Source organism: Podarcis tiliguerta (genome assembly GCF_965153285.1).
Source record: "Podarcis tiliguerta genome assembly, chromosome: 13".
NCBI lineage: Eukaryota > Metazoa > Chordata > Lepidosauria > Squamata > Lacertidae > Podarcis > Podarcis tiliguerta.
The window spans coordinates 10,557,438-10,584,432 of NC_139546.1; the positions used below are offsets into that span (position 1 = coordinate 10,557,438).

At 47.6% G+C, this 26,995-nt stretch overlaps 1 protein-coding gene, 1 long non-coding RNA gene and 1 pseudogene across 4 annotated transcripts; all 3 read left to right on the forward strand.

Moving 5' to 3' along the window:
* On the forward strand, positions 1 to 25,714 carry LOC310661545 (annotated as a pseudogene). Its single transcript, XR_014515501.1, has 4 exons — positions 1 to 57; positions 229 to 326; positions 23,964 to 24,434; positions 24,519 to 25,714. The product of XR_014515501.1 is annotated as an uncharacterized misc_RNA (transcript).
* Positions 1,456 to 9,292, forward strand: LOC310661667. Of its 2 annotated transcripts, none has more exons than XR_014504024.1 (5): positions 1,456 to 2,407; positions 6,475 to 6,697; positions 7,228 to 7,283; positions 7,479 to 7,952; positions 9,261 to 9,292. It is a non-coding gene; the product is annotated as an uncharacterized lncRNA (long non-coding RNA). The 2 variants fall into 2 exon arrangements; XR_014504025.1 differs by lacking the exon at positions 9,261 to 9,292 and adding an exon at positions 8,308 to 8,342.
* Positions 9,377 to 10,742, forward strand: LOC310661609 (C-C chemokine receptor type 10-like). Its single transcript, XM_083408008.1, has one exon. It carries the CDS (start codon positions 9,542 to 9,544, stop codon positions 10,274 to 10,276), a length of 735 nt encoding a protein of 244 aa, XP_083264134.1. The 5' UTR covers positions 9,377 to 9,541; the 3' UTR covers positions 10,277 to 10,742.
* Positions 25,715 to 26,995: the final 1,281 nt, after the last annotated feature.

Consider the following 26,995-nt stretch of genomic DNA (forward strand, 5'->3'; position numbering starts at 1 on the left):
CAGACAGGAAGGCCAATGGAGCGGCTGTGGCGCCGTTGGGAAGCACTGCAAGTCGTGGTATGTTAATTCCATGGGGAATCCATTCCCCACATGTGCCATAGAGGGCTGGGGGTAGGAAGCAGTCCCGCCTCACCCCAGCCCCAAATAATTGGGGAGGACCCAGGGGACCCCGGTGCCCTAGTGTGGATGCTTAAGCCAGGAAAATACAATGTCCTTCGTCTCTCCCAGGGCCATGGTTTGGGAAGAAAGATGAAGGATCCGGCCCACCACCACCACCACCAGAAGCAGCAGCCCAGCGGTGCAAGGGGGAAACTCCGAATGTGCAGGTATGCTGTGTCCTTCTGTGGCAGGGGAAGTTGCCCCCCAAACATTGAAGAAGTTAGGGAACTGGGAAGGCATACAGGAGGGGATGAAAGAGAAAATTTTGAGGGCGCTGTGCCCCAGAAGATGATTATTGGGGACGGCCCACGGGACTCCTGTCCCCTAGAGAGTACAATGTCCTTCTTCCTTCGCAGGGCCGTGGTTTGGGAAAACCTCCAGAGGCCCAGCAGCAGCCCAGCGGTGCCACGAAACCAACCAAAATGTGGAGGTATGCTGTGACCTTATGTGGCAGGGAAAGTGTTTCACAGTCATCTTGCCAGCTGGAGGAATTAGGCCTGATTTAGATATCCCTATAGTTTTATGTGAAGTGTTTCTCTGTGGTCCACCTGGGCAAGACATGGAGCGTGATCCTCTCCCATGCCAACACCACATGCCAAGGTTGGGCCTGGGCTGTTTTAGGATGGCATGACTGGCGTGCTTACACTGGGCACCACACTGCAGAGGGTGCCAAAACAATGCTGAAGAACAAGAGGGAGGGGTGCCGAATTTTAGCATTGCACAGGGCACTCTTTAAATTTGAGAGGCCATTGTACACCCTGGTTGGGAATGCTTCTGTGGAGATGAATCCCAGAATTCTCCCCACCCACATCCTTCCTAGGAAAAAGCAAAAAAATATTTGGTCCAGAACCTAGGCACTACACCCTCACTAAAGGAGATTGTATGGTTGATTCACTAAATGATGACGTGTGTATCTGAGCTTATGGCCTCAAATTCTTTATCTTATATGCTGCTTTATTACAAAAATGACGACTAGACTACTGATCCTTAAACTGAATAGTTAGTTGCCCAACCACCCCCTCCAGAACCCACTGCTCTCAACTGACTCTCAACTGCCTCGCATTCAAACTCCCTTTCAAATCCTCATCCAATCATCACTCACCACCAGAATTCCACACTCTCCCTTTCCCTTTCCCCCTCCCTCCTTGACATTCCCATAATAATTCTAATACAATTACCTTAATAACCCTCTTACATTCAATATTTTATACACGCTGCTCCCTATAACCATACTGTTAGAAGCACTTGAGCTCCTGGTTCCTAGGAAATGGGGGTGAGCAAACTGCAGGTTCTTCATTGCTGTTCTAAAAAGCAGATATCTTCCCCTAAACAATCCCAGGAATTGTAGTTTGTTAGGGGTTCTGGGAATTGTAGGTCTGTGAGGGGGAAGCCACGATGCCCAGGATTATTCAGGAGAAAGTCATGTGCTTTAAAGGCACATTGGATGCTCTTTAAAACGTAGCATCATAGAATTGTAGAGTTGGAAGGGACCCCGAGGGTCATCTAGTCCAACCCCCTGCAATGCAGGAATCTCAACTTAAATGATCCATGGCTGATGGGCATCCAAGCGCTGCTTAAAAACCTCCAAGGAAGGAGAGTCACTGTTTACGGCCCTAAGGGCCTCTGGAGCAGGAGAAAACAAGCTTGCTCCATCCTCCTTGTGATGGCCCTTTAGACTTTGGTTATTGAAAAGGGTGCATGGTGTGGCTCTCATATCAGTGTTATGAGAGTGTAAGCAACACAGTTCTCTCTTCCCTTTCTCCACACCATGCAATGGTAACCAGAAGGCTGGAGTTTGGAGCCCAGCCAGGGCTGGCTGTGGGCAGGATCCTTGCATTGCCGGGGGTTGGACTAGATGACCCTTGAGATCTCTTCCAGCCCTGCCATGCTATGATTATATCAAGCAGCTAAAGGAACAAAAAGATGCTTCTGAAACATTTGGGAATCATAGGAACACTCTCCCCACCAGTGGATTCCAGCAAGAGTTTGTATCTTCCTTAGGAGAGAGGCAGGCCAGAACAAGGGGGGAAATGCTCCAACTTCAGGCAAGTGGAAATGCCAATTGAGTGCCCCATATTATAGGAATGCTTCCTTCCCATGTCTCCCACCCTCATGTGCCAGACTGGTGCTAGCATGGCTGGGAGACAGGCGCTTGCTGATTGCTCTGTTTTCCTTTGCAGGGAAGGAGCCTTTCCCCAACGTTTACTTCATTCTGGCCAAATCCCTGGGGAGACGTGAGGACCCTCAGGTACTGGGGCAGAGGGAAGGAAGGGGTCCTTGTGAAACGTGTTTGGGGAGTGTGGCTTCCAGCAAGTGCTTTTCAGAAGCATTGCTCCCTTCAACACAGGGGAGGCTGAGCATAGCCATCACAGCTAGTTGCCTTTGATAGGCCTCTCCTCCATGCAATTGTCTAGCCCTCTTTGAAAGCCATCCCATCCAAGATGCATCTGATTCTCCCATGTTCCCATGTTCCTGCAAGGAGATGACTATCGTGAGATCCTTTGGTTAACATCTATCTGGGCTGAAAAATATTAAAGAGTCAGAGGACTGGTGAGCTTCCCTTGAAGCACAACTGATCAAAGGGCTGGCAGATCTCTTAGAATCTTGATAAAGATGCTCCAACGGCAAAGGATGCTATCATACCCAGCAAGCAGCTCAGAAAAAGGCCCCAAGCTGATGGAGAAGAGAGCAGGTTAAGTGGTCAGCGGGGCTCCAGGTTGCCATTTCTGGATCCCACCACAGCCTTTCCAAATTGCCCAACCCAAGAAATCAATGTCACAACAGTTTCTCCCTCGCACCTCCTCCCCATGATCACCTTCTCAGACATACGCTGTGTCTGAACCAGCAGATCCCACCCAGTCAGAAAAGGAGTGTGCGCAGTCATACCAGAAATAAGCAAAATAACTAAACAGGTACTCGAAGTCACCCCAGAACTGGCCCTACTGAACATATCACAAGATAACAATGCCCACTCACACTAGAAAGAAATACTACACGCAGTATTTCTTTTTAAATTGGCTTCAAGTGCATCTAATATAGTGAAGGAGGTGAGGACAGGTGACCCCACCTAGGCCCGAAGTCACCCCCCCCCAAAAGCAGGCTCAAAGCTTCTCAAAGCTTTTCAAAATCATTTTCTAAGCAGCTAAGCATCTGCTCATTTGCTCTGCTGTTGCAAGGCAAAATGTTATTCTTTTATCAGTACGAGAAGGCTTCAAAAAGCTAATGAATAAACTCTGTCAGAGCAGGCCTGAGAATTGACTTTTATCTCATTCAGTTGCAACATCTTTGGACATGCTTGAACCGCTCTCACCCCCCCTTTCCTGGGAAGAGTTCCAAGACAGGAGCTTTCTGTTCATGCTCAGAGGAACTCATGGGGCAGGACTCTGGAAGAGGAGGAGAAAGGGGAGGGAACTGGGAGGGGAATATATACTCTGTGTAAATGACTGTGAACTTGTGCTTGTTTGTGAACTATCACACTTGCTCCTTCTACCAGTTCATGGATGGTAGAAATAAAGCTTTTTCTCCGAAACTATTCCTTGAGTGTCTGTTGACTCCCATTTTTCCTCTCCCGGGCGCAGTATTTTTCCCACCCGAGGGCAAAGCCTCATAAGGCTACAATAGGAATAAAGGATTTTATCCTAAACTTATCTCTTGAAGAAAGTGCATCTAAGGCATCAGGTGCACTTCTGTCATTTCTTTGCCGTTCCCTCACTCTTTGTCTCCTTGTTTTGTAGTTAACATTTGGCAAGGTGGCTTTTGCTTGTTTCTCAAGCTCGTCAAAATATTCCCTTTCAAAAATCCAGAAGTGAACTGTACAAACTTGCACAAGAACTCAATAACAGGTCTGATTTCTGAAGGGCTTTGCTGACCTTGTGAAAACGACCTAGCACACGGATTTATATCTCTAAGATGATGAGCCTGGATAGCTCAGTTGGTTAGACCATGGTGCTGATAACGCCAAGGTTGCAGGTTCGATCCCTGTACGGACCAGCTGCATATTCCTGCATTGCAGGGGGTTGGACTAGATGATCCTCAGGGTCCCTTCCAACTCTACAGTGCTATGATTCTGCTATGATTCTGTAGACTTTGGCTGTGAACTAGGGCCCACCCAAAAAAATAAAAAAAATCAAGTTAGGCCCTAGTTTCAAATTGGGCCCCACCGGCTGGCCCTGAGCCTCATAGTTGCTGGGCCTGAGGTGCCCTGCCCTCGCATGAAGTCTTGGATTTGCAATTTTGGGAGAGGGGAGGCTGCCCGCTGGGGGGGGGGCAGGCTGGGAAGGCCCCATAGATTTAGAAGCTCTAGGCTTCAGCCTACTTAGCCTATACAAAAATCTGACACTGCCCCCCTCTTTTCTTCCCAACCCTGTACTGCATGTAACACCAAATGTAAGTGAAGAACCTAAAGAGACAATGCATGTGTTTTTGAGGGGAAATTATTTTATTTTAAAAAAGAAAAGGTGTGTGGCAGACTCCAGTATTTAAAGAGCCCCCACCCTATTACATCATTAGAACCAGAACATAAACCTATGAAACTAGAAAAGAGCAAAAAAAAATCAATGTTTGATCCAGAATCTAGGTACTACACCCTCACTAAAGGAGACTGTAGGGATGATTCACTAAAGGATTGTAGGATGACGTGTGTACCTGAGCTTATGGCCTCAAATTCTTTTTATCTCATATGCTGCTTTATTACAAAAATGGCGACTAGACTAATAATAATAATAACAATAATAATTTATATTTGTATTTATACCCTGCCCTCCCCAGCCAAGACAGGGCTCAGGGCAGCTAACACCAGGTATAAAAACAATGGATTAAAATGCAATTTAAAAACAAGATTAAAATACAACATTAAGATGCAGCCTCATTTCATAGAAACTCAAATCAAAAACTTTTTGACTACTGATCCTAAACTGAATAGTTAGTTGCCCAACCACCCCCTCCAGAACCCACTGCTCTCAACTGCCTCTCAACTGCCTCGCATTCAAACTCCTTTTCAAATCCTCATCCAATCATCACTCACCACCAGAATTCCACACTCTCCCTTTCCCCCTCCCTCCTTGACATTCCCATAATAATTCTAATACAATTACCTTAATAACCCTCTTACATTCAATATTTTATACACGCTGCTCCTTATAACCATACTGTTAGAAGCGCTTGAGTTCCTGGTTCCTAGGAAATGGGGGTGAGCAAACTGCAGGTTCATCATCCCTGTTCTAAAAAGCAGATATCTTCCCCTAAACAATCCCAGGAATTGTAGTTTGTTAGGGGTTCTGGAGATTGTAGGTCTGTGAAGGGGAAGCCACAATGCCCAGGATCATTCAGGGGAAAGTCATGTGCTTTAAAGGCACATTGGATGCTCTTTAAAACATAGCATCATAGAATTGTAGAGTTGGAAGGGACCCTGAGGGTCATCTAGGCCAACCCCCTGCAATGCAATTCCTCCCTCCTCCCTGTGACGGCCCTAGAGAGCAAAACGTTTCTCTCTCCCCTTTCTCCACCCCATGTAGAATTGCAAGGGGTCAGTGCATCTGGCTGGTAAGAAAATGGTTGGAGTCTGGAACCCAGCCAGGGCTGGCTGTGGGCAGGATCCTGGCATTGCCAGGAGTTGAACTAGATGACCCTTGAGATCCCTTCCAACTCTACCAAGTCTCCAAGACCACATAACACCGGTCTTGAAAGACCACATTGGCTCCCAGTACATTTCCGAGCACAATGCAAAATATTGGTGTTGACCTTTAAAGCCCTAAACAGCCTTAAGGGCCCAGTATACCTGAAGGAGCGTCTCCACCCCCATCGTTCAGCCCAGACACTGAGCTCCAAGCTCTGAGGGCCTTCTGGCGGTTCCCTCACTGTGAGAAGCCAAGTTACAGGGAACCAGGCAGAGGGCCTTCTTGGTGGTGGCGCCCTCCCTGTGGAATGCCCTCCCATCAGATGTCAAAGAGATAAACTACCTGACATTTAGAAGACATCTGAAGGCAGCCATGTTTAGGGAAGTTTTTAATGTGTGACATTTTAATGTATTTTTAAACTTTGTTGGAAGCTGCCCAGAGTGACTGGGGAGACACAGCCAGATGGGCTGGATACAAATAAATTATTATTATTATTATTATTATTATTATTATTATTATTATTATACCATGCTCTGATTCTATATAAGCAGCTAAAGGAAGGGGCGGGGGAGCAAGATGCAGAACCAAGGGAGGCACAACCACACACCTCAACAGCACCCTCTGGCCTGACCCACAGTGACCCACCATGGCCTCATCCCAGCACACTTTGACCCCCCTGATTTTATTTTTCTTTATTCAGCTGCCTGACAACCCAGCAGCCTGGCCCCCGTTTGCCAGCTGATGTCACAAAGTGCCGTTTTGCAACCAAGGGGTCCTTCTGAAATATTTGGGAGTCGTAGGAACACTCCCCCCACCAGTGGCTTCCACCAAGAACTTGCTTTGCAGCGAGGGAAAGACTCAGCCTGGGAGCTACCACATCTTGGGAGGGACTGGAGGCCAGACGAAGGACTCTTTCCTCAGAGGTAATGGGACAGAGGGACAGACGGTTGCCTTAGGAAACACACAAGAAAGGCCTGCAGGATCAGACCAAGGGCCTGTCTGGTCCAGCCTTCTCTTCTCCCAGGGACCACCCAGATGCGAGTGGGAATGCCGCAAGCAGGATCCAAGCCCAAGAGCCCTCTTCCCACCTGGGACTTCCGGAAACAGCTTTTCTGAAGCATTGTTTCCTCCATCAGGACTAGTAGCCTTTTACCGCCCCCTCCTCCGTTCAGTCACCTAATCCTATTTTAAAGCCATGCAGTTAGAGATGCTCTTCTGCTCCATCTCCTGGTCATCTGATGGTTCCTGACAAAAGGCAGCTCTTGTGAGCTCCGCAGTGGGATCTACTTTCAGTCTCTGGGGTGGGTGTGACAGCTGAATGGGGGTCTGAGGGGACGTTCTGTCCCTGGCATTTGGTCTGTGAAAGACCATTCACATGTTCAGGGATTCTTCCCTCTCAGCAGTGCATAGCAGCGAGTTCTCCCCTGCTTCAAAGATCCCTTCTTTCTTCCAGGATCTCCTGTCTGTACCGCTGTGGCTGCTGCCAAAGCCACCATGTAAATAGAACAGGTAAGTAGAGAGTATGTCTTCATGCTGTGGAGGCACTCCCATTGTCCTTGATCAGAGTACAACCGTGAAGGAGCCCTCAGTGATTTTATGCCCTGCAAATTTGCACAGCAGCATGGTGGGACAAGAATGGGGAATCCGCTGACAGTGAGAGCCCATTCACATAAGAACCCATACGATATCCTACTTCCTCCACAGTCATGACTCCAGGGATGAGGCTCCAGCTCCCGGGATAAAGGACCAGAGGACATCCCTGCGGTTCCTAGTTGCCATCCCTCGTACCTCTTCCCCACTGCCCCTTCTCTGTGGGGCATGGCTCCTTCCCAGCCCTGTTTGGCGCAGAAGCAGCAGCCCAAGCTTCCTCCGATTAAGACAGCTGCTCAGCTAATTTCTGTGAGAGAGGAGACTATGGCTACTGCTTCTGAGCTAGGCCAGCCAGGATGGAGCCCAGACGCCCGTACGGAGGCCAAGTGGGGAAAGCTTCTAAGATGAGGTAGGAGAAAATGCTTCCCTCCCATGTCCCTGGCCCTCATGCCTCAGACTGGTGCTATCTTGGTGGGGAGCCAGGCACCTTCTGATGTCTTCGTTTGCTTTGCAGCGAGAGAAAGCAGCAGCCTGGGAACCACCTCCCTGAAGGGAAAGGAGCCCAGGAAAAGGACAGATGAGTCGCAGGTACAGGGGGAGGAGGGGCCTTATGAAACACCTAAGAACGGCCTGCTGGATAAGACCAAGGGCTCAACTCATCCAGCATCCTCTTCTCCCAGGGGCCACTCAGATGCCTGTTGGAAACCTTCAAGCAGGGGGTCAATCAGATTGTTCCTGCCAAAAGGTGGCTCTTCTGAGCTCAGGAGTGGGATCTGCTTTAAGTCCCTGGGGTAGGTGTGACAGCTGAATGGGTGTCCCAGGTGATGTTCTGTCCCTGGCATTCGGTCTGTGACAGCCCATTCAGCTGTTCGGAGGTTCTTACCCCAAAACAGCCCTTAGTGTTGAGTTCTCCCCTGCTTCAAAGATCCCTTCTTTCTTGCAGGATCTCCTTTGTCCATCGCTGTGGCTGCTGCCAAAGCCTCCCATGAAAAGAACAGGTAAGAGGAAGGGGAAATTTGCATGGAGTGGGGAGAACATGCTACAAGTTGAGTGTACGTGTTCAAGCTGTGGAGGCATTTCTGGAAAAAGACTTACACTAATAAGGCGGGTTTGGGAACTGGGGCCCTCCTACAGGTGATGCTTGATTACAACTCCCATTGTCCTTGACTATTTTCCCTTTTCTCCTGCTTTTCAGCCAAACACCCAGGTGGGTGGTGTTAAAAGTGGAAATTCCCGGACTTCTGGATCAGCACGCGCATCAGGTCGGAGCTTGTGCTCTTGTTGTCTTGAGACAGACGCAGCACACAGTCTTTGGGAGCTTCAGCTTTGGCTTCAGCTCTGGCTCCAGGGATGAAGAGCAAAAGAACATCCTGGGCGGTTCCCGGCTGTTAACCCTCGCAACACTTCCCCACTGCCCCTTCTCTGTGTGGGCATGGCTCTTTCCCGGCCCTGTTTGGTGCAGAAGCAGCAGCCAAAGTTTCCTCCCATTAAAACCGCATCTAGAGTTATTTTGGAGAGGGAGAAGACTTTGGCTGCTGCTTCTGAGCTAGGCCGGCCGGGACGGAGCCAAGACGCCCGTACGGAGGCGGAAGCCAAGTTGCGGGAACTTGTAAGATCAGGTTGGAAGAAATGCACCCTTCCCAGGTCCCCCACCCTCCTGCCCCAGATTGGGGCTAGCGTGGCTGGGAACGCTGGCTGTCTCCTTTGCTTTGCAGCGAGGGAACGACTCAGCCTGGGAGCCACCGCATCCCGGGAGGGACTGGAGCCCAGGTGGAGGATACCTGCCTCAGAGGTAATGGGACAGGGGGAAGGAGGGGGAAGGAGATAATGCGACAGGGGGAAGCAGCCCTTAGCGTTGAGTTCTCCCCTGCTTCAAAGATCCCTTCTTTCTTGCAGGATCTCTTGCCTCCACCGCTGTGGCTGCTGCCAAGGATTCCCCCCAAGTTGCTTCCAGTTCACCGCAGTTACCTTCTCTCAAGCTCAAGGTCACCAGCTGGAGGGGAAAAGGGGGCTGTAAGGCTGCACAAACCCCCTAGGGACTGAGGAGGGTTTCCCCAGTTCGAGGAGAATTGCTGCAGTGTCTTTTGGGACCCCCAACCCAAACTGCGAGGCGAGGCGAGGGAGTCCTCCGGACGTTTAGCCGCAAAGAGAGAATAGCTTTAAAAAAAGATTCCGGCATGTGCCAGGCCTTGCAGGGCCTCCATGCCCTCAACTTCTACAGCGGCTTTCTGTCTTTCATGTGCCTCACTGTGGACCGCCACGTGGCCATCGTGTGGGCACCAGACACCCATCGCCTGCACTCCTCCACCACCTGCTGGGGTCAGCTTTGCTCAGGGCTGCTGTGGCTGCTCTCTGTGGCTCTGGCACTGCCCCATTTCATGTTCATCTGCGTTGAGGACTACGGGGGTGTTTACCTCTGCAGGATGGCAGACATCACAGCAGCCATCAGCCTGGTGCAAGTGGCCTTGGGTTTTGTGCTCCCGTTCGCAGTCATGGCAGCCTGCTACACAGCGATCGCCTACGCTCCTCTGGCCTCCCTGTATGCCCAGTCTCTCAAGGCCCTGCGCTTGATTTTGGCCCTGGTCTTGCTCTTCCTGGCTTTGCAGTTGCCCTATGCACTGCTTACCTCACTGGACATGGCTGATTTGCTGGGACACCAGGCATCAAGCTGCAAAGTCACCCTCCGCCGGGACTTAGCCCTCCTCATCACTAGTGCCTTAGCCTCCTTCTCCTGTTTTTCAGCCGAACAACCAGGTGGTCACGCTGCAAGTGGACGTTCTGCAGCTTCTGGGATCCATCTGGCAGCCTGCAGCGGAGATGCGATGGGCCTTGTCTGGATGATGACATGGCGCAGCTCTCAGGGAAATGCAGTGATGTGCAATCTCGCCCTGGCCCTCCCTGGCTACCCATAGAATAGAATCCTATTATTATAAATAAAATATGTTGGCTCCACAAGCTCTCTTTCCACTTGGTGACCTGTTACTTATTTTAGCACCCACTTTGGAAGGGTCAGATGAGCTGTTACATCAATACAGGGACTGGAATTACTTAACAGCTGGAGGATAAGCTGGCCGGATAAAAACAATTGATTTTGCTAATTCTGGAGACTGGATCGCCCTGATGGTGACATGGTGCAGCTCTCAGGGAAAAGACAGCAATGCAAAATCTTGCACTGGCACTCCCTGGCTGCTCATACATGAACTGCATTGAAAAAATTAGCCCATCAGCATTTCTTAAACTAGCAGGGTTTAGTCCCAGAACCTCTTTTGAAATTCCGGCGTTCATCCCTGGAACAATAATAAAGAATTGAGCACTTCTGAGCATTTACAGAGTGTCTTTCCCCAAGAGTTGGGTAAAGAGACCTAGCCGTGACCCACCTGAATTTGGAAATGAAATATTTTATGGGCAGCAGAGGAATGAGTGGAAAATAATAATAATAATAATAATAATAATAATAATAATAATAATAATAATAATAAGCGTCACCCGTCACTGATGCATGTGGCCTGGCTCCCTGGCTTGACTTGTCCACAGCTGTTGATAGTTTGGCAGGTCCTCAGCTGTGGTCCCCAGATTATATTTTCTGCTGTGAATATCTGGTTGAGTACAAGGTTGAACCATACAGCCTTTCCATGCCTCTCTTTCTTAACTCTAAGGCTGCGTATACATCACACCTTCAAGTCACGACGTCATTCCATTATAATGGCAACCTAGACACTCATAGTTCCTAAACATGTTCTAAAAGGTAAAGGGACCCCGACAGTTAAGTCCAGTCGGAACGACTCTGGGGTTGCAGCGCTCACCTCGCTTTACTGGCCGAGGGAGCCGACGTTTATCCGCAGACTGTTTTTCTGGGTCATGTGGCCAGCATGACTAAGCCGCTTCTGGCGAACCAGAGCAGCGCACGGATACACCGTTTACCTTCCCGCCAGAGCGGTCCCTATTTATCTACTTGCACTTTGACGTGCTTTCAAACTGCTAGGTTGGCAGGAGCAGGAACAGAGCAACGGGAGCTCACCCCATCACAGGGATTCGAACCGCTGACCTTCCGATTGGCAAACCCTAGGCTCATTTTAAAGAGAATTTCCCAAAGTTTCACGATCTTGCTACTTTGTAGGATGGGTCTGGGGGTACAGCTAAACCTTTAGTCTCAGAGTATACGGACATAGAGTTGGAAGTGACCTTGAGGACATCTAGTCCAACCCCCTGCAATGCAGGAATCATTTTGCCCCACATGGGGCTTGAACCCACAATCGTGAGATTAAGAGTCTCATGCTCTACTGACTGAGCTATCCAGGATGATTGTTCTGGTAATGCTGAAAATGGAGCTTGGCACACGTCCAGGTAAAATTTTTATTTAATATAATCCAAGGCTGGTATTGATAGATCCCCAATACAAATTCAAACCTGCTTCTTGCCCTTCTGTAGCCTTCCAAATGACAAGTATTCATTTAGTAAGTGACAATACACCATAGGATGTAATGCAGATGCTGTCAAAAACTGTATTTTGCTGCCCCCACGTGGCCAGAGCTGGTTTCAGCTATTGTGTCCCTTCAATTCAGCTTTCCGAATTGACGCTTCTGAGATTTTGACTCCCTGATCCAAGATGCTATGCTACTCACCTTGGTGATATTCTGAAAGCAGCTCAGTGTCCAGCAAGAACTCAGCTTGATAATAACACATCAGGTCATGCATGTTCTTTTGGCATACTTATAATCCAGGTATTCTCTTCAACAATAATGCATTATCCAGACTCGGGAGGAGGCAACCCAACGGGTCCCAGCACAACTTCCGCAACTGCTTGAGGTCCCTCTTCCTTCTGAATCCTTGATCTCTCTTCCCCTCCCTGCTCTCCTGACTTGGCTTCTTGCTGTTGATGTTACTTGGATGTCTAGACGGATGAATGATGCAGAGAGAAAACAACTAAAAAGGTGGTGCAGAATGCCAGCTGGTGGAGATGCAGGTATCTGCCATGGCTGCACCTAGCTCACTGCAAATAAGGATTGAATCTGGGCCCTTCTGTCTCCAAGGGAGACGCTCAACCATGGAGCCACTTTTAAAGGAGGAACATAGTAGTTAGGTTCCCTGTGAGGTGGCGGCATAAGGCATGCCTCTCCCCTATGGCTTCAGTTCCCCCAAAATGTAGGAACCGTTGCCTTCACAGTAGGTAAAGGTAAAGGGACCCCTGACCATTAGGTCCAGTCGTGGCCGACTCTGGGGTTATGGCGCTCATCTCGCTTTATTGGCTGAGGGAGCCGGCATACAGCTTCTGGGTCAGGACTAAGCCGCTTCTGGCGAACCAGAACAGCGCACGGAAACGCCATTTTACCTTCCCAGCCGGAGCAGTACCTATTGATCTACTTGCACTTTGATGTGCTTTCGAACTGCTAGGTTGGCAGGAGCAGGAACCGAGCAACGGGAGCTCGCCTCATCGCGGGGATTCAAACCACCAACCTTCTGATTGGCAAGTCCTAGGCTCTGTGGTTTAACCCACAGCGAGGGGTGTGTGGGTGTGTAGTTGTTATGAGGCTTCCCCTAGGTACACTCACACCCTTGACATTATGGCTTAGAACACAATTTGAGAAAACTGCAAGTTTCTTTTTCTTCTTTTTTAAGTGGAGGAATAGGATTTAAAAGAATTTTGAGGAAACTGCTGCTGCCAAAGCCCCTCTTATGAAAAGAACAGGTAAGAGGACGGAAAGATTTAAGAAGGGAGCAAAACTGTTAACACACCTGAGCTCGCTGGACACATCGCCCAAGGGGAAGTGGGGATGAGCCCCAAAGGTATGGTGGGCACACATCCTATGGTTTCTTTCTTTCTTTTTAATTTTATTTTCAATGCATAATTACAATGTAAGATTCAAAAATAATGCATAAATAAGAAAAACCAAAGAAAAAAGAAAAATAAACAAAAACAATATCAATGCCATACATTCATTTTGACTTCCTTCCACCCTTTTTAGACTTCAGGTTTCCCATTTATCTTATTCGTTGTGTTATTTTATTTACATATACGTTACTTCTGGTTTTATGCCTTTTATAGCCGTTTCTTCATTTCACTAACCCTGCAAAACTCATTCATTACATAGATATATTTATTCCAGAACCATGTTTTTTCATGTACTCTTTCATTCTTTTATTCATTTTTGATCCGATTGTCCCCTCAAGACTGCCATTAATCTTGCTGACTCTCCCATTCACAAGAGAGCCCATACTGGGAGCCCATACTGGATCCCGCTTCCTCCACGCTCCAGGGACGAGGCTCCAGCCCCAGCTCCCGGCTCCCGGGATGGAGGGCGAGAGAACATCCCAGCGGTTCCTGGCTGCCAACTAACACGTCTCTGCCCCACTCCCCCTTCTCTGTGGGGCATGGCTGCTTCCTGGCCCTGTTTGGCACAGAAGCAGCAGCCAAAGTTTCCTCCCATTAAAACAACTGCTCAGCTTATTTCTGACTGGCAGGAGACTTCCGCTGCTGCTTCTGAGCTGGGCCGGCCGGGACGGAGCCGAGATGCTTCCTTCCAGGTCCTTCACCCTCATGCGCCAGACTGGTGCTAGCATGGCTGGGAGCCAGGCGCTTGCTGATTGCTCTGTTTTCTTTGCAGCGAGGGAGCCTTTCCCCAACATATACCGGTATTTTGTTCTGGCCAAATCCCTGGAGAGATGTGACAACCCTCAAGTACTGGGGCAGAGGGAACGAAGGGGTCCTTGTGAAACACCGGACACTCTCCCCACCTATGGCTTCTGTAGTTTTTGGCCCATCTAACCCAGACGTTTGACACACATCTGGGGACTTGTAGGAGAGCTCTAAGAAGTCTGGATTGAACTCTCTCAAGGGGGGAGAAAGCAGAGGAAGGCAGGCCCAGAAAAGATCCATAAAGGAGCTCTGCCAAAGTTTTGGCCTTGTATAATTTTAGAGCCGTGGGGACTTAGAAGCCCCCTTGTGCTCTGAAAAATTTAAGGATACCGTTTGCAGTTTTTTCCACCGAGCTCCCGATGGAGTTTATGCTTCGTATGCTTCCTCCACAGAGCCACGCCTCCAGGGATGAGGCTCCAGCTCATGAAGGGCAAGAGAACATCCTGGTGGTTCCTGGCTGTCAACCCTCACACTGCTTCCCCACTGCCCCTTCTCCGTGTGGGCATGGCTCTTTCCCAGCACTGTTTGTCGCAAAATCAGCAGCCAAAGTTTCCTCCCATTAAAACCACATCTAGAGTTATTTCGGAGAGGGAGGAGACTTTGGCTGCTGCTTCTGAGCTAGGCTAAGTACTCGCACAATTTGCGTGGTGAGTTCCCGCCTCCCCCCCCCCCCGATGAAATAAAGACACAGGACACAAGAATTCAGGTTAATGGGTCAAATTAGGCCACAACTTTATTGATTACAGGAATTGAGTGGTATTGGCTTAGACATTGGTCCTAACTACTAGCCGGCTAGAGGCCGGAAGGGTTAATCACCAGAGGGAGGAGTCCTGCTGAGGCACGTCAACTAGGACCTCCCCCGGGCGTCACCGCGTGGGGGTGTGCCGTGGGCCCACACCTCCTTAGGCTTAGGACAAGGCCACGTCCCCCGGAATCCTTTACCAGATTACCCTTGCTTGGGGGAAGGTGATGCCGCTCCCCCCCTTCATTTGCATAACAATAGGACAGTACCCCTACCTAACTGCCACTCGAGCCCAGGCTCGCCGCCTTAAAGAAAACCCCGAATCCTAGCGAACCTGCGGCATCAGACTGCACCTGAAAATCGGCGTGAAGTAGCATTGTGTCTTGCCACAGAGATATACCATTATAATTGTCCAGGAAATGAAGCCATACTTTTAAGTCGGCTTTAACCGCCTTGGAAAGGCGTAGCCTGTGCTGAGGAGCGCATAGGCCCACAGACAATCTAGCTAGGCGGGTGCAAAAGGGGCGCCCAGGAGATACCACCCGGCAGGCGAAATTCAGGTGACCTAATAGAGACTGGATCTGTTTGAGGGTGACTTTTCTCAATGGAAGAAGCTGTTGAATCAATTCTCTAAGGGCGACTAATTTTTCCTTTGGCAACCTGGAAGTCTGTGCCATTGTTTCCAATTCATGGCCTAGGTACACCATTTTGGTGGTGGGCCCCTCAGTTTTGTCCGCCGCCAACGGGACTCCGAGCTCCTCAGCTAAAGAGATAAATGATGTCATTAAAGAGGTGCACTGGGGAGCTGTAGCTGCAATGAGAATAAAGTCATCGAGGTAATAAAGCCGGTTTTAAATTGAAGCACCCAATACAGGAATGTACTGAAAGTTTCGAAGGCTGCACAAGCCACCGAACAGCCCATAGGCATAGCTTTGTCAACAAAGTAAAAGGAAAAGGTACCCCTGCCCGTACGGGCCAGTCTTGACAGACTCTAGGGTTGTGCGCCCATCTCACTCAAAGAGGCCGGGGGCCAGCGCTGTCCGAAGACACTTCCGGGTCACGTGGCCAGCGTGACATCGCTGCTCTGGCGAGCCAGAGCCGCACATGGAAACGCCGTTTACCTTCCCGCTAGTAAGTGGTCCCTATTTATCTACTTGCACCCAGGAGTGCTTTCGAACTGCTAGGTTGGCAGGCGCTGGGACCGAACAACGGGAGCGCACCCTGCCGCGGGGATTCGAACCGCTGACCTTTCGATCGGCCAGCCCTAGGCGCTGAGGCTTTAACCCACAGCGCCACCCGTGTCGACAAAGTAAGGTAAAGGTAAAGGTACCCCTGCCCGTACGGGCCAGTCTTGCCAGACTCTAGGGTTGTGCGCCCATCTCACTTAAGAGGCCGGGGGCCAGCGCTGTCCGCAGACACTTCCGGGTCACATGGCCAGTGTGACATCGCTGCTCTGGCGAGCCAGCGCAGCACACGGAACGCCGTTTACCTTCCCGCTGGTAAGCGGTCCCTATTTATCTACTTGCACCCGGGAGTGCTTTCGAACTGCTAGGTTGGCAGGCGCTGGGACCGAACGACGGGAGCGCACCCCGCCGCGGGGATTCGAACCGCCGACCTTTCGATCGGCAAGTCCTAGGTGCTGAGGCTTTAACCCACAGCGCCACCCGCGTCCCTTGTGTCGACAAAGTAAGACCCTTCAAAATCTAAAGCCTAACCAATGAAAACCCTCAGGGTGCACTGGGAGAAGGCGGAAGGCTGATTCTATATCGCATTTTGCGAGCAGCGCCCCCTTTCCAAATTAGTTTAACTGCTTGGTCAAATGACGCGTATTTCACAGAGCAGAGTTCTTGGGGAATGGCATCGTTGACGGAACCTCCCCTTGGGTATGAATGATTGTGTATCATACGGAACTCCCCAGGGGCTTTTTTGGGAACAATACCCAGGGGGGAGATGTGCAAGCCTTCGATAGTGGGTTGGCTAAAGGGACCGGCCACCCTCCCAGCTGCAATTTCTTTTTGAATTTTCTTTCTGGCTATCTCTGGCATTTCCCTCACTGATTTTTTGTTGGGTGGATCGCCCGGGTTTGGTGGAAAGGAGATTGGGATTCTAAAGCTTGAGGAAAACCCTTCCCAAAGGTATCTCACTGCTATTTTATTGGGGTATAAATCTAATAGGGCTTTTAACGGGTGCAATTTGATAGGTGTGTGAGCTAGCCTAAGGGCCACATTACTGGCAGTTCCCAGAGGTCCACTGTGGGTGTCCGAAGGTACCCCTAGGACCTTGGTGGGAGTACCCCCTGCCGCCTCGAAAGGGCTTTCCTTTGGGGCAGACGGAGCCCGGGTGATTACCAAGGCACCTTTCGCATTCGTGTGCATACTTACATGTGGGTCGGGAACAGACCCCCCTGTTGAAATCCCAACATTGCCGACGTCGTTTTGGCTCCATCTTTCTCACTTTTGGAGAATCCTGGGATTTCTTCTTAATATATGGAGCTACATGATCCATCCAATAGTTCTCGTGCCTCAATTCCCAGCGAGTGGATGGCAGAAGTGACGCGTTTCTACGGAAATCCTCGTCATAAGATAAGGCGGCATTCTCCCCTGCTAGCGTAAAGGCCCTTCTAACATGTGCCATGTATGCTATGAGATGCATAGCGCGTTTTGGATAAGCTGCGGAAACTACCCCCATGAAGACTTGGTAGCCATCTAACCAATTTTCAAAAGTACGCTCCACCTGCGGGGTTCTGTATCTCCACTTCCCATGAATGCGTTTTTTCTCCCCTTTACCTGTCAGGGGGAGGAGCGTAAATATGTCGATGTAGTGCCCATTGAGTATTTTGGTCCTCTTTTTCTCAGATAAATGATATCCCAATATAAAATTGGTCGACACATTGGTGGATGTTTTTACGTCTTCCACCAATGCTCCCCCTTTCCACTCCAGGGATCCGTTAAAGGACTTACGGTGGGAGTTAGCCCTCCTTTCATGCACCCACAAAGGAAGCCCAGAATTATCCTCGCCCAAGCCCCAGTAAGCCCCCATGGGGGTGTCGCTATCCGAATCGGAAGAAGAAGTACTTGACCCATCCTCGGAATCCGACTTCCTGCTTTTCTTGCCTTTTTTTGAAGTGTGTTTCTTCTTGTACTTCCTTTTCCCACCCTGCTGCTGCTCAGCGTCAGCAACAGTCTGGGCAGCGGCCGGGGGGTCGTCATGGCGTCCCTGTTGTTCCTCTTTGTACGATGATCCAGAATCTCCTTCCACCGACGTGAGCTGCTGCACTGCTTCCTGAAAGAAACTGGGCACACCTATGTCCTGATGAGAATTAGTATTGCTAAAGCTCTCAGGAGGCGCTCTGCCACCAGAGGAACCTGAATTAGACCCAAGGGAGGGAGCAGATTGAGAGCGAGTTGTACGTGGTGACCCAGCGCCGGGTCCCGGTGGGGCTATGCCCGAACCAGAGGCAGAGGTACTTGGTTGTTCCTGATTACTGGGAAGGGTGCCAGGAATGTAACCTTGGGAGGCTGGCGGTGGCGCTGGGAGTGGTATGGCCCCTGGGTGACACTGCCTATAAAAGGTTTCAAATGCCGCAAACAACTGAGCAAATGCTTGCGGATTACACGGCATAACAGGCACCAGTGAATTAGTTTGAGTGGCTTCCTTGTTCCCCTTGCGGGAAGATGCCTGTTGTTTTTTACCAGAAGGCATGCTGGAACCACCAGCACCTGGCTAGGTGACCTGGTCTGGCAATAACTAATACGCAACAGTGCCCCCGCTAATCCTAATCCCAATTTTTTATTTGATTATTATTTTAAAAAATTAATTATTTTATTTATTTATTTACTTATTTATTGTTTTAAAATAAAAATAAAATCAATTAATTTTTATTTATTTATTATTATTAAAATTATTTTATTATTAATAATAATGTTTTTTATTTGCTAATTGTGTAATTTAAGAATTTATTTATATAATGCACGTATCACTAGACCCCTAAGCTTAGTTCAGTATTTCCTAAGCCGACTGACCAAAAGTATGGCTAGACCAGCTCCGCACTTTTCAGTATTAACTACGCCAGCAGGAGGAAACCCAATTTGGACAAAGGGTATCCCACGATCTTATATGCACTCAATATGAGTAATGAATCATGCTAAATGAAATGAATTGAGTTGTATAAGATGACTATGCAATAAGTATATACTATGAATATAATGGGCTGTGTATGAATATACCCTTTGCCAGGCGTTTGGTTACAATGGTAAAACGCAGAAATTTCGCACTAAACACACTACCTGTAAACCTGCAGTCCTACACTCTATGTGATATAAATGAAGGAAGTGAGCCACTATCAGCCTGCGTGTAAGATTGAGGGAATATCCAAGAAGGTTTAATTAAGAAGCCCCTTAACTGCCACTGTGAATAAAAGCTTAAAGAGGCAGTCCTAAATTGCCAGAACCAACCAAACTGTAAGCAAGTCCTTTACATGCCTTTATGAGTTAAGGCTTTTAAAAGCAGAGCTGAAATAACATATAAGACACAGTGATTGCCAATTGCACCAATCAATCAATTGCAACAATCAATTTTACAAGCAGTCAGTTTATCAGAAAAAATAAAGAATAAATCAAAACAGGAATTTGTTTCTAAATTGGAGGTTTTTAAAGAATATCTGAAAAATAAATATAGTAGTTTAAATTCTGTTGCAGCATTCGAGGAACTTCAGTAATAGTTGTAAGGTAGATATAAGAAATTAAATTTAATGAGAATAAGTATAATTATATAAAAAAGTGTAATGGCAGTAAGTAATATGAATTTGAAGTATGGAATAGACAGGAGGTTGGGTCTTTAGTGTTAAGACCAATAGATGTTTTATTGTTTGCTATGAATATTATGTGTCTATGGTTATTTTTGTAATTTGTGTATAATTTGGTATTTGTGTTTTTTGTTTTTCTTGTTGTATAAATAAAAAACTTTAAATAAAATAAAATTGCACCAATCAATCAATTGCACCAATCAATTTTACAAGCAGTCAGCAAACAGCACTTTAAAACCAGCATTCAGCACCTCCAAGGACCTTTTAAAAAGCTTTTAAAAGCAGAGCTGAAATAACATATAAGCCACAGCCTTTGCTAATTACACCAATTAATTTCAAAAGCAGTCAGCACTTTGAAACCAGTACCCAGCACTTCCAAAGACTCTTATTATAATGTTTTTTAAAAAGTATTTCCCCCAATAAACCGCACTTTAAAAGCCTGTCATTCAGCAACTTGCTACAATAATAGATTCTCCCCTGCAGACCCGGGAGCCAGCCAAGGGATCACAACAATGTAGCAGCCCAAGCACGAGCAGCTTAGCCTGTGCTGGCAATTTATAAGAAGCGTCAGAGCTGCTGCTAAGAAGGAAGGGTAAAACAAAGATGCTGCAAATACTAGGAGGAGGCAGCTTTATTTAAAGAGAACTGCCCCTGCGGAGGGTGAATGCCTCTCCTAAGATGGCGGCTGCCTTTTTTGACCACGTGGTTGAGTTAAAATGGCGCCGGATAGCAGCGGTAACCAAGGCAACCGGAAGACAATTTTCTTAGCCCGGCTAGAGCGACCCTGCGATCACGGCCTCCCGCCTTTCCTTTAAAACTGACCCCGTTTTAAAGCTGCCCCCTTTCACTCGTGCAAGGAAAATTTAGAATAAACGACACAAGGTTAAAACCCTGAGAATGTTAAAGCGCGAAATGAGCTGCCTACACTTTTAAATCCTGGTCCCCTTTTACAAGCTGCCACCCCTTTCACTCATGCAAGGAAAACTTTGAATAAACAACACACACAATGTTGAAAAAAAAACCCAGTCACCAACCTCACACGGGGGCTGCAGCCTTAGAGAAGCCACTGTATAATCCGCAAGTAAGACAGAGCCTTTGAATCGAGGGCTTAAAAAACCAAGAGACTGATCTAAAGTCTGCTCTTCGAACTCGCTGCAGAAGGAGTAAACCTAAAAAGGAGAGGGGGAAAAGCCAAGCAAAGACCAAAGAAACAAGCTACAGAATCTAAAATACCAAGCACCTACAAAACCTGGTCAGCTGCAGCAGCGGAGGAAAAGAGGAGGAGCCTCGGCTGCAGCAGGTTTAAATAGCCGAGGCCCCGCCCCCCGAGCCAGCCGATTGGCTGGCCCGGGGTATGACACGGGCGGGGATTCCCTTAGGTATCGCGGGGGCTGGAGCCAGCCCCCGGTGAATGTGGGGAAGGGGCGTGCCGCCCGCGACCCCACCTCCTTGTTTATCGCGGAAGGGGCTTTAGCTAACCATTCTTCTTTAGTAGGTGCGTGTACATCTTTCCAATGTTTTGCCACAATAATCCTTGATGCTGACATCGCATACATGAATAACCTGAATTTGTTTTTAGGGATGTTATTTGAAACAATTCCCAGTAGAAATTCATCTGGTTTCTTGCTGAATGTAATTGTTATCAATCTTTTTATCTCCTCGTAAATTATATTCCAAAATTTTTGTATCACTGGGCAAGACCACGACATGTGTACTATGTTCCTACATGCTCCTTGCACCTCCAGCACTTATTTTTATATGATTTGTTTATTTTCGCCAATTTTACAGGGGTCAAATACCATCTATAATATGTTTTCATAAGATTTTCTCTTATAAGATAGCAAGCTGTAAATTTTATATTTTTACTCCATGATTCCTTCCATTTATCAGATTCAATCATATGCCCCAGATCTCGCTCCCATTTTGTTATAACGTTTTAAATATCTTCCTCTTTCCTTTGCCAATTCAATAATAATTTATACATTTTTGAAAGAGGTTACTATATAATATGTCTAGCTCCATATAAGATATATTTATTTTTTATCAAATCCCTTAGTCCTTTTATCCTTTTCAAAGGTGGCTTTTAACTGATAATATTCCAACCAGGTTATTTCTTTGTTTTTCAATTCTCCTAGGTCCTTTAATTTTGGGTCACTACTTATTTCCTCTACCAAGTCCCTATATGTTAACCAGTCCCTGTTCATATTTTTCCTATGTACAGCTAGAGAATCCATCTGTGAAAGCCACCAGGGTGTTTTAGTGATTACTGACATTTTGCTCCTCTTCCAAATCTCATGTAATGCCTTTTTCACAATGTGATTTAAGAACCTTTTGTGAGATTTAACCTTATCATGGCCTAGATAGCCATGCATGTTAACCCAGGATAAGGAAAGTCTACTGGCTCCTAAGGGATTTCTTCCCCCTGTCAAACAGCTCTTGCTGTCAGAAAGTTCTTCCTGAAGTTGAGTTGGAATCTCCTTTTTGTAGCTTGAAGCCACGGCTTCAGGTCCTGAATGCTTCTGGAGCAGGAGAAAACAAGCACACTTTGACCCCCCCTGATTTTATTTTTCTTAATTCAGCTGCCTGACAACCCAGCAGCCTGGCCCCTGTTTGCCAGCTGATGTCACAAAGTGCCCCTTTGCAAGCAAGCCTTATATTGCCCTGCAAGAGGGATGCCTGTCAGATGTTGGTGATAGACTTATGCCTGAAGGTAAGAGGAGCTCCGAGGCCCATAGAAATAACATTATTATTACTACCATATGTGGTGGTCCTGTCTAGAGATACAAAGATTTTGGAATATGATTTATGAAGAGATAAAGAGATTGATAGAAACTACATTTAGCAAGAAACCGGAAGAATTTTTACTAGGAATAGTTTCAGATAATAGTCCCAAAAATAAAACCAGGTCATTTATGTGTGCAATATCGGCAGCAAAGGGTTATAGTGGCAAAACACTGGAAAGATAAAAATACACCCACTAAAGAGGAATGGGTAGTCAAATTGTGCGAGTACTTGGAGCTCGCAAAGCTGCCAGATGCAATAAGAGGTAAACCTAAAAAGATGGTGAAAGAAGAAAGGGAATGTTTAAATCATTATCTAGGGCATAAGGGTTCATCAAGGGTTCATTTAGAATGATACCGCATAGGGATATGTTCCCTGATACCAAGATGAGGGATTCTAGGGAATGCAGATAGAGAGAATTGATAAGAATTATGATCTGTTGTGACCTTGACGGAAGCATACAATAGACGAGCCTTCTTGTGTTTTGGCTCATCTTCCTCTTTTTTTTCTCCCTCTTCCCCCTCCCTCCTTTTTTTCTTTTTCCCCCTCCTCCTCCTCCTTTCCTTTTTCTTTATTCTTTCCCATAATGGCTTATGTTCTATGCCATGTACTTTCATATTTTTTGTAGTTTTTTTCATCTTTTTTCATTATTATTATTATTATTATTAAGGATTTTTCTTTTGTAATTTTGGTTGTTTATATTTATCTGTATTGGTTTAAAGCAAAATAAAAGTATTAAATAAAAAACATTATTATTATTATTATTATTAGCCTCACCCATCACTGATTCGTGTGGCCTGGCTCCCTGGCTTGCCTTGTCCACAGCTGTCTATAGCTTGGCAGGTCCTCAGCTGTGGTCCCCAGATGAGATTTTCTGTTATGAATAACTGGTTGGTAACTTCCTCTGTTTTTATTTTCCTTCCTGTCTCACAGCTTCTCAAAAAACAGGTCAATGGAGCAGCTGTGGCGCCGTGGGGAAACCCTACAAGTTGTGGTATGTTAATTCCATGGGGAATCCATTCCCCACATGTGCCAAATAGGGCGGGGGGGGGAGCAGGCCTGCCTCACCCCAGCCCCAAATAATTGGGGAGGGCCCAGGGGACCCCGGTGCCCTAGAGTGGATGCTTATGCCAGGAAAATACAATGTCCTTTGTCTCTCCCAGGGCCGTGGTTTGGGAGGAAAGCCAAAGGCTCCGGTCCACCACCACCACCAGAAGCAGCAGCCCAGCGGTGCAAGGGGGAAACTCCAAATGTGCAGGTATGCTGTGATTTGATTTTACCAACCAGCAATATTAATAATCCAATTTTATTACGCAAAACCAAGAATATATCTATGGCAATCCGTTGTTGCAGGGGCCGAGGGCCGGTGCCTGCTCTGCCCATTGGGCAATCTGGCTCTGCTTGGGAAGGCTTCTGTGGAGATGCATCCCAGAATTCTCCCCACCCCATACATCCTTCCTTCCTTCAGACAGAAGCGGACATGGTGGGTGGAAGTGGACCAGGGGAAGAAGTGGCTCTTCCCTTGCTGGGGATGGGGATTGCCATTTCCTCATGCCAGCAACGGGACAGCCAGCTGGAGGAGGAAGGCCTGATTTAGATAGTCCTGTAGTTAACCCATATTTCTCCTAATTTCTCCAGGAATGAGGCTTCAGATCCGGCTCCCGGGGCGAAGAGCAAGATACCATCCCGGCGGTTCCCGGCTGAGGACCCTCGCGCCGGTTCCCCCCTGCCCCGTCTCCGTGCGGGCATGGCTCCTCCCCGGCCCTGCCTGCCCCAGAAGCAGCAGACAAGGTTTCCTCCAATTCGAAGAACATCTCGAGTTATTTTAGAGAGGGAGGAAACCTTGGCTGCTGCTTCTGAGCAAGGCCGGCCGGGGCGGAGCCAAGATGCCCGTACGGAGGCGGAGGCCAGGTTGCGGGAACTTGTAAGATCAGGTAGGAGGAAATGCCCCCTTCCCAGGTCCCCACCCTCCTGCCCCAGACTGGGGCTAGCGTGGCTGGGAGCGCCGGCTGATGTCTCCTTTGCTTTGCAGCGAGGGAACGACTCAGCCTGGGAGCCGCCGCGTCCCGGGAGGGATTGGAGCCCAGGTGGAGGATACCTGCCTCAGAGGTAACGGGACAAGGGGAAGCAACCTTTAGCGTTTAGAGATCCCTTGAAAGATCCTCTGCTTTAAAGATCCCTTCTTTCTTGCAGAATCTCCCCCCTGCACCGCTGTGGCTGCTGCCCAAGCCTCCTCCTAGAAGGCCATAGGATGTTCCTGGCTACCAGCATGAAGGCAGTGACAGAGCAAGGTGCTGAATTATCCAATGAAGAACGCAATCTTCTCTCTGTGGCGTACAAGAATGTGGTTGGGTGAAGACGCTCTGCTTGGCGAGTGATCTCTAGCATTGAGCAGAAAACTGACGGAAATGACAAGAAGATGCAGCTTGTCAAGGACTACCGAGAGAAAGTGGAGTCTGAACTTAAGTCCATCTGCACTACAGTTCTGGAGTTGCTGGACTTAATAGCTAATGCAACTAACCCACAGAGAAAGGTGTTCTATCTGAAGATGAAGGGAGACTACTTTTGATACCTGGCGGAGGTTTCCAGCAGAGATGACAGAAAACAAACAATAGAAAATTCACAGGCGGCTTATCAGGAGGCATTTGACATCAGCAAGAAAGAGATGCAAGCCACACATCCAATTCGTTTAGGCTTAGCTCTTAACTTTTTCGTATTTTACTATGAGATCCTCAACAACCCAGAGCTGGCTTGCACATTGGCAAAGACAGCTTTTGATGAAGCCATTGCAGAACTTGATACGCTGAATGAAGACTCTTACAAAGACAGCCCTCTCATCATGCAGTTGCTTAGAGACAACCTCACCTTATGGACATCAGACAGCGCAGGAGAAGAATGTGATGCTGCAGAAAACTAAACTGCATATGGAGTGTCATTCCCCTTTTCAAGAAACCTTTTTACACGTCTCATTCCTTATAGCTCCACTTGGATTTCCTATAGCAAAGAGAAGCCATCCATGTGTATGGAAATCAATTTATAGTCCTTTCACACTGCAGCTTTGGGAAAACTCCATTCCTTGACTTGTGTTTTGTCCTGGCCTTCCTAGTGTGCGTTTACTGCTGTAGAAAAGTATTAATACTGGCTTAATTTCCATATAAACATAAGTAACTTCCAAACACTTATGTAGCAGACTAAAGTTTCTGGTATTTAAAAAGAAATCCGAACCAGTTCCGGCAAGCAACTGTGCTGTTTGTTTATTTATTTATTTATTTGTATTACAGTGATGAAATTAAAATGTAATTAATGCAACTAAAGAGTGTTCAACACAGTTCAATTCTCCACACTCCCTTTTTATTCTGCAGGGGTTTCTTGGTGATTTGACTTTCCCGTGCTACTGTGTATTCGTTTCTGTAGGATCTGGGGTGTCTTGGGCCAAATGGGAAGCATGGCAGAGTGGCTTCCTATATGTGTGTACAGCAGGAGCTACTGAGTGTTTTAAATACAGGGATTCTTCTTACTCTTCAGTTACACTACTAAAAAATTAAAAATCAAAAAATCAAAAAATCAATGGATGCTGTCAGCAATGAGTTGTGAGTGCTAGCGAAGATAAGAGTCCGGGAATCCAGCCATATTTACAAGATTTATTGCCCCTTTGAAGCTATGTACAAGCAGTTCAAAAGTCCGTCTTACTCATGGCGGGTCAGTTGTCCCGACTAAATTTCCTTTCGATTTTCCCCAGCATAACCACTTCCGAAGCCCAACCCCCCTCCTTCCTCTCTGACGAGAGTGACTTGGCCCCGGAATTGCCTCCCCCCTCTCAGATTCATTACCTCCTGACAACCCTTCGTCACCTTCCTCGTCCGAGGAAGAGCAGCTGCTTATTAAAGGAGGTTTTTCCCGGTAGGTGCCCATTCTCTCCCCCTTCTCTGCCTCCAGTTCCCTGACAGATGCATTTAGCTGAAGTTGCTAATGTCTCTCATTTTTGTCTGAGTGAAACATATGAACTACCTTAGGAAATTGTCTGATCCCAGTTTGTACACAGCCTTTCCATATGGCACATGCCACACACATGGGAAAGTGGTTTTTAAAATGGATTCCTGAAGGTATCATTGGTTATACCAATCTCCATGATTGGGGACAGGTGAAACAAAAGTTACCTCTGGATGAGATATCATTATACACACCTACAGTTGCAGCACCGCCCGACACCTCTTGTGCTCAGATTGTGAATTGCAGTGAGGAAGCAACTCGCTTTTCTGGACACAGGAAGGCCAACTTGGAATTGCTCACGTGTTCAACAGATTACTTTTAATTATGCCCATGTGCGCTTACCAGATGGCTGGTTTTTTATGCGTAATCAAAGAAGTTATAACTACATTCCCGCAAATTTATATGATGCTCAGTGCTGCCTCCGCAGACTGACATACGCTTCAGGTTACATACACTTCAGGTTACAAACTCCGGTAACCCAGAAATATTACCTCGGGTTAAGAACTTTGCTTCAGGATGAGAACACAAATTGTGCAGCAGTGGTGCAGTGGCAGCGGGAGGCCCTATTAGCTAAAATGGTGCTTCAGGTTAAGAACAGTTTCAGGTTAATAACAGACCTCCAGAACGAATTAAGTTCTTAACTCGAGGTAACACTGTATAGATATATTTAAATTGGTCTA

What these genes read in the sequence shown, in the direction of transcription:
- LOC310661609 (XM_083408008.1), top strand. Translation starts at nt 9,542, where the DNA reads ATGTGCCAGGCCTTGCAGGGCCTCCATGCCCTCAACTTCTACAGCGGC.